This window comes from Ipomoea nil, unplaced genomic scaffold, assembly GCF_001879475.1.
Source record: "Ipomoea nil cultivar Tokyo-kokei standard unplaced genomic scaffold, Asagao_1.1 scaffold1952, whole genome shotgun sequence".
In the NCBI taxonomy this organism is placed as follows: domain Eukaryota; kingdom Viridiplantae; phylum Streptophyta; class Magnoliopsida; order Solanales; family Convolvulaceae; genus Ipomoea; species Ipomoea nil.
This window is the reverse complement of record NW_017618380.1, coordinates 1127558-1142410: the sequence shown is the minus strand read 5'-3', so window position 1 is coordinate 1142410 and position 14853 is coordinate 1127558. Positions and strand designations below refer to the sequence as shown.

Genomic DNA, 14853 nt, shown 5'->3' with positions numbered 1-14853 from the left:
GAAATTAAATGTGGCATTGTGATCAGGGTTTTTGCGTGCAGGCTGAGGAGAATTGAAGAAGATGGCAATGGCAATGGCAAAAGTTGATTGTGTGCCTCTTTTAGCACTGATCTTATTCTTCATACCCATCTCCCAGTCCCAGGCAAGATCAATTTCCAATTCAATCCTTTCTTCGGCGCACCCAGCTCCTCGTTCCTTCGCCGTCAACACCACCACCCTCAACCACCAGGTCGATCGATCTGTGCTCTGTCTTACATTCATCAACATATATATATATATATATATATATATATATATATATATATATATATATATATATATATATATATATATATATATATATTTTCTTGAAATCGATGATGAAATTATTAAGTTTTGTTTTGTTTTTTGCAGAATGCGAGATGCTCTTTCAATGTGGACATAAGAACAAGCTGCTCTTCCACTTCAACCACCAGAGACCAAATCAGCCTCTCATTCGGTGATGCTTACGGGAATCAGGTTCAGATTCATACATTAACACATTTCCCATTTCTTGCCCACAATTACGCCAAATTACCCATCCCGATGTGTCGGGTGTAATTCCCACAATCCATAACTAGGTGAAATTGTTTAGCCCCAAGGCCCTCACACAGAATATTAAATGAGAGGATCAATGTTTGATGCCGCAAGGAGTTCACCCATGTATAATTCCCACAATGAATAGGCATTTTCCCATTTAATTTGTTGATTAAGAATTGTGATGATGTTTAATTTTTTGGGGGAAATTTAGGTTTATGCACCCAGGTTAGACGATCCATATTCGAGGACATTCGAGCGGTGTTCAACAGATACGTTCCAGATATGGGGTCCCTGTACGTATCAGATATGCTACGTGTACGTATACCGGAGAGGATACGACGGGTGGATACCGTATGATATTACGATCAATGGGCAGGGGCATTCTACCAGGCCTGTCACCTTCTACTACAACGTGCGTGTGCCCAGAGATATGTGGTATGGCTTTGACTACTGCAATCGGGCTGCAAAAACTTATGCCAAATGGGGATGGAATTTGGTGTCTGCATTTGCATCAACGCTGTATTCCATTGCTGGGCTGGAGCCTCATTAACTACCTAGCTACCTTTAATGGGTTTTTTAATTTTAATTTGGTGTGTAATTAATAAGGTTGCCTTTGGCTTCCATCAACTGTACTTCTTGATGCATGCCATAAATAAAAGAATTCCCAGTTTCAATGTATCTGTAATAATAGCTTTAGTTAAAACTATGTTAATTGGTTGCTGTCTTGTGTGTTAGTTTCATCTCTACTTTACATTGTTCTCTTTTTCTTTTTTATCACCCTCAAGTAAAAATCCAAAAACTTAGCTACAATAGCTCGGCCCAAATGGACAAAGTTTAGAAAGCTTAAAAGCTGGTGGCTACTAGTTTATTTTGAAACTGCTCTCTGTTTTATCAAACACAACTTATTGTTTATTTGTAACTCTAAAATAAACTATACCAAAATGAATCATGGGGGAATTGAAAATGAAGGGCAGGGACAAGCTCTTTCTCCTCACCTAGCACACAATGAAGGGCATGAACAAGCGTATTCTCTCCCGGGAAAGTCTACTTAGAAAGAAGGGCATCAACAAGATTCTCCCTCGAGGCAGAGTGAATGGCAATCTTCTTTTCACCTGGGGGAAAATAATGAAGGGCATCAAGATGAATTGCAGGAACATGTCAACATTCTCTGTTGTGTGAGGTATTGTCAATGCCATTAATCTTTTCCCCCACAAATGAGTAATTAATACTTGCGGTATAACTATTTTTTGTTTTGTTTTGCAAATTCAATTGCCATTTTTTCCCCACAAATGAGTTAATACTTTTGGTTTGTCTAGTTTTTATTTATTTTTTCTTTTTTTTTTTTTTACAAATTTAATTTGGTTTATGCTGATGTTGTAGGTGCTATCGTCACAGCCACCGCCATCGCAGCCGCCACGTACTGCCGCATCTGCAGGGACTGGTTCGTCGGTAATGAAGCTCATATACAGCTCAAACTGCATGAGAGATCATGGCAGTACCTATATATGTACAGGGGCATCGTCGGTCAATGAGGCACTGAACGTACATAAACAAACAAAACAGCCTGAGAAGAGATTATGGTAATACCTATCTATAGGTGCAACTGCCACCGCCACAGCCATAGCTTCGTCGGACCGACGAATCAAGACAATATGAAAATGTAATACTAATCAACGTATTTAATACTTTGGAAAAATGTATAATACTTGTGAGGAAAATGTAATACTTTTGCATTTTGATGTAAAAGTATTATATTTTTAATCAAAAGTATTACATTTTCCTCAATGTTATAAGAGAAAATTGAATATTTTTAAATCAAAATGTAAAAATATTAATTTTTTCTTCAAAAGTGTAATATTTTCTCATATAAGTAATAAACATTTCATTCATTATTAATGTTACATTTTTCCTTATAAGTATTACATTTTCATCTTAACCCAACTCGTCTCACTGACAAAGATTTGTGAGACATTTCCGCACAAGTTTTTGTCATACGTACAAAACATGACAGATTATAACAATACCTACCTACAAACATGGACAAGATTAGATCCTCTCCCAGACTCCAGCTCTAGTTAGGAGTTGGGGAGTATCTTTAATTTATATGTTTGTGTATATTAAAATTAGAGCTGGTTTATATATTTTAAATGCTTTTTTTTTTTTTTTTTTTTTGAGTACACAATACTCTTTTAATAGTGGTTAAGATTAAAATTTACCACGATAGACACCTAAGGAACACAAAAGATTCACAAGTGAAGGAGATCAAGTAGAGTTGCCCAGCCCCGCCACCCGCAGGTGATGTGGAGACAAAAATCATATCTTGAATTAAGGTTTAAGGTGGACCTGTTCAAAAACTAAAAGATTAATGTTTATAAACTAGACACTATATATACATAAACTTAAAACTTGAAGGCACATCGGTAAATGTTAAGTTTTCAACAAGATATTTTACCAGCATCCCCTCACAAGTCACAAATATAAATGATGGATATATTATAATTGGAGCAAACTGACATGGGAAAGCGGAGCGAGAAGGTGTGGAGCTGACCCGGGGCCCCGTTCGGCCCAAGGCACCTCGACCAATAGGCTACGGCCCAGGCGAGCTCGATCGACTCATAGGAGCTCGGCCAGAGAGAGGTCGGCCCATTCCAGCGGAAGATCCGGGGCTTGGACTATGCGGTGATGCAACCGACCCGCCGTTTTAGGGGGGGGGGGGGGGGTTATGGGATTTTCCATGTATAAAAAGCCTCATTCTTGTCCCTTTAAGACACATTCCATGTCTTTGTCTTACCTCAATCTTGTAATAGCATTACCTATCCATTGTAATAGCATGATCACTTCAGTATCAATATAACATTTGGTCTTCGTGACCCTATAACACACGTTTTGCCTATTTTACCTATCCATTTACATTATCCGTTATTTATTGAGTTTATTAATTCGAACCACCCGAGTTAATTAAATCCATCATTGATGCTTTCATTGAGAGCTTGACATCAGGCTCGAGCATGCTAATTTTCCACTAGCTATGGCAAGATCGAGATCCAACCTTCGCAACACGAATGGTTCTCGTGGCACCCGGGTCACCCCGACCTGGGGCACTCTCAACGGGACCACTAGCCAACAACGTACCATCTTCGTAAGGTTGGCGGGGTACCTCAGGGATCGCCTCACCAACCACCGCAATGGTGCGCCGGCTCCCGCCGCCCCTCCTCCGAATCTCGCTCTCTTCCAGGCGGCTGCCCTTCAACAAGCGTTTGTGACACTAGCTCGCCTCGCGGAGGGGCTCCAAGGGGGTACACAAGTCGGCCCGGGGGCTCCAAGGGGGTATGCAAGTAGGCCCGGGGGCCACCCAAAGGGTACCGACCCCGACTCCACCTCCTTCAAGGGGGCATAGCGGTCCGAGCACACGGCACCCAGGTCGAGGGAGAGGTCAACTCACCCCGACCATCAGACGAGCGGGGAGGAGGTGGCACCAGCCAAGGTCGGCAGCGACAGCAAGAAGAGAGTAGGGGGAAACTGACCCAAACCAGGCCCGTCCTAGAGCGGTTGGGCACCCGTATAACAGCCCGAGACAGGCTAGGGCCAAGGCTGACTGCCAACGGGCCACCAACGAGAGAGTCCAACTCCAGGAGGTCGCCAGGCCGTGGGCTTAGGGCCCCACCACGACAGGAGTTAAGCTCGCGAAGGTCGCCGAGCCATAGGCCCCGTGCCCAGCCGTGACGAGAACAGACCTCTCGGATCGAGCGGTCGGGAGAGACCAATGGTCGAGCTCCGAGCTCCTAATGTGACGAGGTCGAGAAGCTCCGAAGAAGATTAGACGAGCTCCAGAAGACGGTTGACGAGAGAGATGGGTCCCTAGAGCCCCAGGACGTGTTGTCCACCCCTTTCATGAGGGACATCATGGAGGAGCCCCTCCCTAAAGACTTCCGCTTTCCAACTATCAAGGCGCATTCGGGGGCGACGGACCCGCGGGCGCACCTCATCAGGTACCAAACTGCTATGATGATGACCGGGGCCACCGACGCCATCATGTGCAGGGGTTTTCTCTCGACCCTAGATGGCCAGACCCAGGATTGGGTCGGGTCTTTGCCCGAGGGGTCCATATCCACGTTTTTGGACCTCACCAGGCGCTTCCTGTCCCATTTCGCCAGTAGCATGCAGAAAAAGAAGCAGTTCGCCGACCTGTGCTACTTGAAGCAGAAGAGCTCGGAATCCTTGTCCGAATACCATAGCAAATGGAAGAAGGAAGCCATGGGGGTCGCTAACTTTGACGACAAGTCAGCCATACCTATATTCAGAAACAACCTGAGGTCGATCTTTACATCTGATATACAGCCTAATATTGATATTGGGATTGGTGTTTCAATTTACACCAACACACTTTAACAGACTGTGCGACACCAACCATCATGTGGGAAATGTATATAAATCTTGTCTTGATAAAAACAGTTCCTAATGTGCTACTTAAAGCTGAGAGGACAAAGCATAAACACCAAGGGGCTCAATTTTCTATCTTGCTCAGTTTTATACTGTCTTACAGGTATAGAAATGCTCAATGGTAACAAAAATATAAAGAGTAACAAATGAAATGAATTTTGATTTATAGTTTTTCTTCACAGAAGCAGTCTGGCAAAGCAGATCCCTTGCCCACTACAAAATCATCTCTATGAACCTTCCACAGGGCATCTGCCAAGTCCTTTCCCTCAAGACCCTGAGAAGTCAACACCGAGAAGTCTCTCCTGCTCAAGAAAAGTGTCTTATGCAACCCCTTGAAGGCTCTCATTGCTGCAACCATCTTATCCATGTTCCCGAAATAGGTTGCTATATAAGAATCGCTGCTAATAGATACATAGTAATCAAGTGCAGCTTTTGTGTTCCCGTGCATCTTTGTGAAATCCTCGCCATTAAGAAGAGTGGATTTGGTTACTACTTTGGTGTACACTGAGGTAAACCCTTCGAGTTCCATCAAGCCATCGCCAGCAGCCAAATAAATATTTGTGTCTGTAGGAATAGAAAGAGCTTGGAGGATGAAGGCAGTTTCATTTGGTGTCAAGGGACACTTCCCACGGTTTCTCCAAATCTGAGCTGCTTCTCCAGTCCAAGGTTTTCGATCCCCTCGTGCAGCCTCTATGGCTTCCATAGAAGCAGAAGAAAGACCTACATACTCACACTGACTATAAGCCACCATGTCAGGTTCAAACCTTAGGTGAAGTGATAGGAAGGGTTTTGGTATAGCTTGTAGAAGATCAGAAGCTTTCTTTTCCAACGCACTTATGAGGCGTAAAGCATTGTAACAACCTTGACAAAATGCAGCTTTTGCATGCAGAGGGTACCTAAAAGATAGAATGACTATAATTAATGCCAAAGTGGATCGTTTAAAAAATATGTAAACAAACAAAGAGAATAGAAACTACACAATGAGTAGCCTAACAATAAAGAAACTAAAGAGGATAGAAAAGATACAGGCTTGAATATAGAAAATATGGGTAACAAAATAATGTTTGAGAAAAAGTAGTATGCAAAATAGTTGGAGCACTCTCGTTCGTCTAAGAACACCTAAAATCACCCATAACTGGAGTACACTTGGAGTGAATGGGGAAGAAAAATTCTTAAGAATAAGAGCATTAAAGCAAAAAAGATCTTATCTCAAAATATGAAATAGAAGCTATACCTATCCCTCCTTTGACTCATTGCAGGTGTGATAGCAATATAACGATGCTCCAACAGCGAAGGAAGGACACTTTCAGCATAGTCGAATAGGCCTTTACGTTTGCTGCAATCAACTCTGAAGGGTTCCTTTGATGCGATCTCTGGAGGAAGCTTTTTTACTACTTTAACAAAGCCATTCAATTGCTTGATGAAATAATCCACATCAAAGATATCTGAAAAATCACTGAGAGTGGAAAGCGGAAGTCCTGTCACAACATATATTGAATAGAACACGCAACTAATGATAAAACAGAAAACTTGAGCATAAAACAATACAATATTCTTAAAAATAACATACTGTGTCTAACAAGATCTATTACAACTTATGAGTCTTGGGGTTTTTCGTGTTTGGTTTTTATATAATGGACTAGACTCCTTTCCCAACACAACACAGTCTGCAATGTTTGACATCAGGTTCAAGATATAAAAATGCTTAATGGTTATTTCCTACAGTATACATCCCCTGTTTATGAAACAAAGTCCACTCCAAGCACAAACCATTACCACCAAATCATACCAAATTATGTACTGAAAAGGACTTATGTGCTATTGCAAATTTGTAATTATTTTGACTACAGTAAACTAGAAATGTAACAGTTCAATTAGTATCTCAAGTTCTCATTAATGAAAGGTGAGTATACTTTTATGAGCACAATCTAAAAAATCTCTTCCATAAATCAAATCAATAGCACCTTAGCTAATACCGGCATACCTTGATTCATTCCAATATGCAGCAACTTCAAACTTGGGCAAAACAAGAGTTGCATTCAGCAAACGAGCTATGCCAACACCATCGCATAACTGCATAACAAGCATGTTTCAAGTCATATCTGACACCCACAGATCGAAAAGCAAAAGGACGCCAAAAACAGATCAATTTTGCATTCCAAGTTATGAAGTACTCACATCCCTCCTCATCTGGTTGAGCCCACCATAACAATCCACTCGGATATAGCCGTTAGTCTCAGCTGGTAGAGCTGCAGCATTTCAAGACAAAAAACCATATGCAAATTCTGCATTGGAAGCCAGTCAAAGTTTATACTTCAGAAAAAGTAAACCCCCCATGTATAAGATTTATGCAAATGAATTTTAAAAAACAATCCCTATACTGCTTCCTTTGTATAAAAAGATATCTCTCAAAGTCTCAAATAGCATAACCCAAAACCAGAAATCTAAAAGAATTACAGATTGTTTCACAATCTAATCGCTTAGCGCACTAGGGATTTTATCTCAGTACCAGTTTCTTCTGTGCAATTTCTATAAAGAACAAAAATATGCAAAGCGCATATAGCAGCTTCAGTAAGATCTCAAAATAAAAGAAAGCTAACCACTAAAATCACGTCGGAGCCACCAATTGCAAGGCCGCCATGCCACGACCCTTGGGAGACTCCATATTTCTGGTCTTTCAAGTCTGATTTTCCAGAAAAGAAAGGAAAAAGGATAAATCAGTAAATCAGAACACAATTCGTACCAAAAGATGACAATTAAACCAAGAAAAAAAGGGGTTGCCAGAATAAACAGAAGCCAAATTAATCGAGAACAATAAAGAATGTGATGCATGCAAAACTTACAGCAAAGAATCAAGAGAGATTGGGGTCTCGGAGAAGGGATACAAAGGAGGAAATAAAATAATGGCAAGGAAGATAGAGAACGTGAGGACTGTGACCCCCAACAATGGCTTCTTCACCGTTGACGCTATCATTCCCGCGGTTGAATCTCTAAGGTTTCGGCGAGTGGATGAAGTCGTAGATCTATCAATCTATCTTCTTATCTACAAAGCTCAAATCTTTGCCGCCGGGTCGCCGACGGTTATACCTATGCTTATTTCGGATCTTAATTTCTTTTTCTCTTACTAGTATTTGCCTCGCATAAAATTTAAGTAACTTTATTTTTGAGACACAAGTATCAAATAGATCTATTTATCACTGCAAAGTGCTCAATTCCTACTACAAACTAAATTAAGTGTCAAGTAAACTTATCTACCAACTACATTGAGTTAATTACCAAAATAGTTCATTGACTATAGTGAAATTACCAATTTGATCCTTGACTATTTTTTTTAACCAATTAAGTCCCTCAACTTTAAAATTTTTAACCAATTTAGTCCTCCGTTAGTTTGACCGTTAGTCAACCATTAACTTGGGACCAAATTGGTAATTTCGCTATAGTCAAGGGACCATTTTGGTAATTAACTTTAGGGGTGGACAATTCGATTTAGTTTTCACGAATCGAACCGTACCGAACCGAAGTAGTTTGGTTCGGTAATATACCAAACAACCGAACGGTATTGGATTCTTGTATACCAAATGGTTCGATAAAAAACCGATCCGAATTGTTCGGTAAAAAATTGAACTAAACGGAATACCGTTTGATTTTTTTTTTTTTTAAATATAATAACAACAACAATAATAATAATAATAATAATAAAATAAATAAATAAAAAGTAAATCCAAGTCCCTTGCTGCTTGCTCTGCCGTTCAGTTCATATTCTCACGGGTATCTCGTGTAAATGTTTTATTTGATTTTTTTATGGTTTATTATCAAAAGTTCTATATTATGCGTTATGGTGTTTACATAGTCCATATCCAAAGTCTAATATATAACAAAATAGCAATCCAAAGTTCAAACGGTATTTGGTTCGGTTCGATTTTTGCTAATGACTATCCTGAAGAAGAAATAGTAGACCCAAACTTAGAAATAATTAGTAGAAGAAAAACAAGTCTACCAGACCACATACCAATAGGACAACAATCTGAATTCAAAGACTTCGTAGGATCTATGAGTCAAGGAGTAAATTTAAATGGATACTTTCTAGATTTAGATAATGTATACAATGAACAAGAAATTAATAGAAGAATACACGATTGGAACTTAGGAATGTTTATAGCACTATTGGTATTTTAAATATTATTGGTATTTTAAATATTAATTTATCTAATATAATTTTTACATCTTCAGCTATTACATCTAACTCTTTATTATGTTCATTAAATCCTGAGACTTTTATTCTATGTCTGTTTGATTTTTTCCATCGGTATGGTGCTATTACTTCTTTTTTAGCTAAACATATATCTGCTCCGCTATCTATAAATATTTTTTGATGCACGCATCACCAAAAACGTGTCATTATATATGAATAAATACACCATACAGGAAGGTGTTACCGCACCTGAACTTGACACCAATGGGAATCTACAAATACACCAGAATAAGGCTAATAATGCACCAATTGGTATCAGAGCCATGAAGAGATAAGTGATATTATGCATATTTATAGCGAAGAATTAAGAAAACAACGAATAATGTTGAAACAATATTATACGAAATTAAGAATATATGAAGAATTATTAAATAATACCAAAGAAGAAAACATACAAGAATGGTTATTAATAAAATTAGAATTAAATGATACAATTAATGGAATTAATACTATAGAAGCATATATAAATAGATTATATGAACAAAATAAGTATTATATTTGTTAAAAAATGGAAGCAATAGAATATATAGCGGCTAAACCATTAGAATATAATAGAGATATTAATCAACATATTATAAGTTGTAGAATAAGTTTAGAAATAATAAAACAATGAGAAGAAGAAATATTACAAAAAGATACTCAAATCATAAAAGCTTTAGAAGAAATAAATAGTTTAACTAATAGACTAACAATAAAAGAAGAAGAAATTAGACAAAAGGATACACAAATAAGAACACTATTAGAAGAAAAGCTAAGAATAGAAAATCAGAAGGAAAGAGAAATAAGACAATATAAAAAGATTATAGAAGAATGTTATTTTCAAATTGATAAATTAACTTATGGATAAAGGAAAAGAAAAAAATAATGGAAGACCCAGAAACACATTATCAAATGGATACTTATGAAGGTGGAGTAACACAAACTTTAACCTTTAAACCTGAAATCTATGAAAAAATGAAAAATGAGAAAACACAATTTACCATTAATAAAATATTTAAAACAAAATGGTTTGATAGAAATAAAGACATAAGATATATAGTACAAAAACATGAAAATGCAATAGATATTACAACTATTAGTGGAAAAGCAAAAATAAATTTAATAACAGATGAAATATTAAAAAGAGAATTAGGAAAATTATCAAAAGCAGAAGCAAAGAGATATAGAAATGTTTATTTTGGAGCCATAGAATTTACTATAAAAGGATACTTTCAGAAAAATGTTGACACACCCATAGAAATATATATATCAGATGATAGAATACAAGGAAATATATTAGATGCTTTAATAACAGTAGTAAGAGGAAATTTAATTTATCAAAAATTAAAATTCACAGTCCAACCAGATTTTAGTATATCATTAGAAGATGAACATAAAGAATTAGCTTTAACTCTGTACTACAAATTACAAGGAATTAAAAGTCTCAGGATTTAATGAACATAATAAAGAGTTAGATGTAATAGCTGAAGATGTAAAAATTATATTAGATAAATTAATATTTAAAATACCAATAGTATACCAAGAAAATAATATGAAACACCCTTTATTATTAGGAAATAATTTTTTAGACTTTTTCAAAACACAAGTAATAAATAGCGAGACATTAAGCCTATTAACACCATGTAACAAATGAGTAATATTAAAAAGAATTTTACCAATACATTTCCTAAAAATATATAACATTAAAATAGACAGAAATAATAATTTAGAACAATTAAAACAAAAATATTTGGAATTATTAAAAATAAATTTTGGAGAAAATCCTATCACTTTATGGGATAAAGAAAAGATATATGCTGATATAAAATTAATAAATCCAAATGATATTATAAGAAGTAAACCTATAAGATATAGTCCAACTGATCAAAAAGAATTTGAAATACAAATAAAAGAATTATTAGAATTAAGAATAATAAAAGAAAGTATTAGTCCACACAGTAGCCCAGCCTTCCTAGTAAGAAAACATAGTGAGCAAAAAAGAGGAAAAGCTAGAATGGTAATTGATTATAGGGAGTTAAACAAGAAAATAATATTTGATGGATATTTTTTACCATATAAAAGAAATTTAATAAACAGAATAGCTAGTAAGAAATGGTTTAGTAAATTTGACTGTAAAAGTGGATTTTGGCAAATAAAACTTACTAAAGAAGCACAACCTTTAACAGCCTTTAGTGCCCCTCAAAGACAATATGAATGGAAAGTATTACCTTTTGGATTAAAAAATGTACCACAAATATATCAAAGAAGGATGGATCAAGTTTTTAGAAATTTAAATGAATTTTGCATAGTATATGTAGACGATATTTTAATATATAGTAATACTCTAAAAGATCATGTAGAACATTTGAATGAATTTATTAAAACTGTTAGAAAACATGGAATCTTATTATCTGAAAAGAAATCTGAAATATTTAACAATAAAATTGAATATTTAGGATATATAAATTCAGAAGAAGGATTACAACTACAAGAACACACTGTAACAAAAATAAAAGATTTTAAAGAAAAATTAGATAATAAAAAAGAAGTACAACAATTCTTAGGAATAGTAAATTATGCATCAGACTATATTAAAGATTTACCAACACTTAGAAAACCCTTACAAAGTTTAATTAAAAAATCTAATATATTTGACTGGAAAGAAGAACATACTAATGCTATTAAAACAATAAAAGAAAAAGTAGAATCTTTACCAAAATTAAGATTACCAGAAAAAGATGATCAATTAGAATTATATACAGATGCTAGTGACATAGGATGGGGAGCAGTATTAGTAGCTTATACTAAAGAAGATATAGACAAAGAAAAATCTTTAATATGTGGATATGGATCAGGAACATGGAAACCTAATGAACAAAATTATCATATAAATGAGAAAGAGGTATTAGCAGTAAAATTAGGAATAAAAAGATTTCATTATCATTTACTACCAGTAAAATTTGTAGTAAGAACCGATAATACTCAAGTAAGAGCCTTTATTATGAATAAAATAGATCCTTTGCCAGAATTAAATAGAAGAAGATATTGGCAATCTTTCTTTTGTTATTATGATTTCACTATTAAACCTATATCTGGAACTAAAAATGTTTTAGCTGATTTTTTGAGCAGGTACAAAAATGACAAGTAGTAAAAGTTTCAATGAAAAAAGCTATAGCAGAAATCACTGAAAAACATGAACAAATCTTAAAAACTTTAGCAGAATGTGGAGAACTTATTAAAATATTAAAAGAACATAAGGAAGAACCTGTTATTAACTCACCTGTAAAAACTGTATTAGAACCCTTAAAAACCTTTTCATCAAAATTAATTAACCAATCAGAATCATCCACCACTACAAAAATCCCTTTTACTATAGCAGACAAAATTAAGTATCCCTCACAAGTAATATAAGCTTATGATGTAATAAATAAATTTTATGAATATAAGTCTAATGATACTATATTAAGAGTAGGAAAGTTAACAAAATATCCTAGGTTTTTATGCACTGAAGACGCAAACCCTACAGCAGTATATAAACTATTTACTTATGGATTTATAGATAAAATAATAGTAAATGAAGAAATGTATAATATTAGCAAATTACCAACTATAATAGGGGATTCACTTTTGAAAATGATGGAAATGTTGGAAAAAATAGCTTAAAATGGCATGTTAAGTGGCTATTTTGTGGTACAATTATCAGTGGGGTCCACTTCTGATTTGGGTCGGGTTAAAGTGGATTCGGATTCTTCGTAGTGAGACGAAGAGATCGATATATTGTACGCTCAAAACGGATAATGGGTGAATGAGATATTGATTCTCAAAGTAGACCCATTTGAGTTGGAAAATGAAGGGAAAAAAGTGAGCTTTTTGTCCCACATTGCTTTGGAATGAAGATTTTCCCCCCTTATATACAAGAGCTCTTTTGAAACTTATAGAATTGTATAGCATAGAGGTTCTCTCGCGCCGGGGGGAGGGGGGGGGGGGGGGAAATCAAATTCCAACTAGGAGAGATTGAAAAAGGCTTGATTCAAGCCCGAGCTCGTATGCGCCGGCACACATTCGTCCGAAAATTGGCTGGCCTTGCGGGTTAAGTTATGCCAAACTTCGGTATCATTTTCCAACTGGTATAGCCACTTGATTCGGCCAGAACCGAACCGAGAGCACCTACTCTCGTGCTACAAGAAAGCACGAGAGGTTGTGGTGCACCGAGAGCACAACTCTCGTGCAACAGCCACCTACTCTCGTGTAGTGGTGCACCAAGAGCACAACTCTCGTGCAACAGAGTCCACGAGAGGTGCAAGGGCCGAAACTGGATGAGGTCGAAAGTTGAGACCGAACCCTGTACGCTAACGGTCAGGAACCCGAAAGTTCTGACTGTTGAGGGGATTGAATTCATCTGTTACGGAATTAATTGTCTATTAATTCTAATTTTGAATTCTGAATTCAATTCCCAGGTAGTGGCCTGCTGTTATAGCTGTTGGAAGGCAGCTTTAATGTCATTTTTAATTGCGATAATAAAGGCTATTGGCTCCTTCAACCCTATATAAGAGAGGGTAGAGGCAGCAGAGTTTTACACACAGAAACATAGAACACGAAAGTTCGGTTTTTCAGCTTCAAAACCTCTCTGCTTCTACTCTTTCTTGACCTACTGTGTTCATAACCACATCTTGCTCGCCGGATTCTTTGTTTGAATGCTCAAACACTGAGTCATAGCAAGTTTTATCCTGGGAAGCCTAGGCCACAACGCTCCTAGCATCTTTGGGAGGTGGCAAATAAGGTTTTAAGGAAAGAGTGCTCACTCGACTCTTGCAAAAACCCAACACCAAACACTAGCCACTTTTCTTCATCTTTTCTTCCCTTCTTTCCAGAAAATAATAGTCAATTTTATTTGATTATTATTTGTTTTCCTACCAACGGTACCAACAGGAAACATATGGAAGTGGAACATTTGGAATACAATTTTTTGATGCATCTACCGACTTCTTAGGAAAACCCATAGTAATATGCCAATTATTTAAAATAAGAAGAAATACTACCATAGAAGGAGATAATACTAGTCTAAATATGAAAATCCCTTGCACCTTAGAAAATTTTCAGGAATGGATGAGTCAAAAAAGGGCATGGGGAATATTAACTCTAAAATCAAGAATTGAAGATATGTTAAGACATAAAAGAACCAGTGTAATAGGACATACTAAAGGAGGAGAAGTGGAAGAAATAATAACCTTATATTATAATAATTTTGACATGATAACCAGTGATCCAAATGACTTATTAGAAATGCATAATAAATTAATAAACTTAAAACATCAGCATGATCCAGCTACTATTGAGTTCTATACAACTGTCATCGAGCAGAGGAAAAAACAAAATAATATCAAGGCAGGTCCGAGCTCTGAAGATCCCTTCTGAAGGAGCTGAGGATGTATTATCTTACCTGATGTAATATCGGGTGTATTATCAAGTATTATTATCAACTGGCCCAATGTAGCCTAAAAAACTACAGTAAGCCAACGGCTCTCAGCCCAGCGGGCGTACTGGTAGGAGATATCCCGACCGACATAAGCCTTACCCCGATCAAGCTGCCTTCGTTCTTTCTTCTTTGTCTTTGCAGATAACAG

The 14853-nt window shown here is 36.5% G+C and overlaps 2 protein-coding genes across 2 annotated transcripts; one reads left to right on the top strand and one right to left on the bottom strand.

The window, feature by feature from the left end:
• On the top strand, positions 1-1276 carry LOC109146937. The gene is made up of 3 exons (XM_019294587.1): positions 1-229; positions 394-498; positions 770-1276. Exons 1-3 carry the CDS (start codon positions 62-64, stop codon positions 1106-1108), a joined length of 612 nt encoding a protein of 203 aa, XP_019150132.1. The 5' UTR covers positions 1-61; the 3' UTR covers positions 1109-1276.
• Positions 1277-4957: 3681 nt separating this feature from the next.
• Positions 4958-8119, bottom strand: LOC109146961 (uncharacterized protein At1g04910). The gene is made up of 6 exons (XM_019294610.1): positions 7842-8119; positions 7599-7681; positions 7177-7247; positions 6983-7071; positions 6233-6454; positions 4958-5894 (listed from the first exon to the last, which is right to left on the bottom strand). Exons 1-6 carry the CDS (start codon positions 7970-7972, stop codon positions 5162-5164), a joined length of 1329 nt encoding a protein of 442 aa, XP_019150155.1. The 5' UTR covers positions 7973-8119; the 3' UTR covers positions 4958-5161.
• Positions 8120-14853: the final 6734 nt, after the last annotated feature.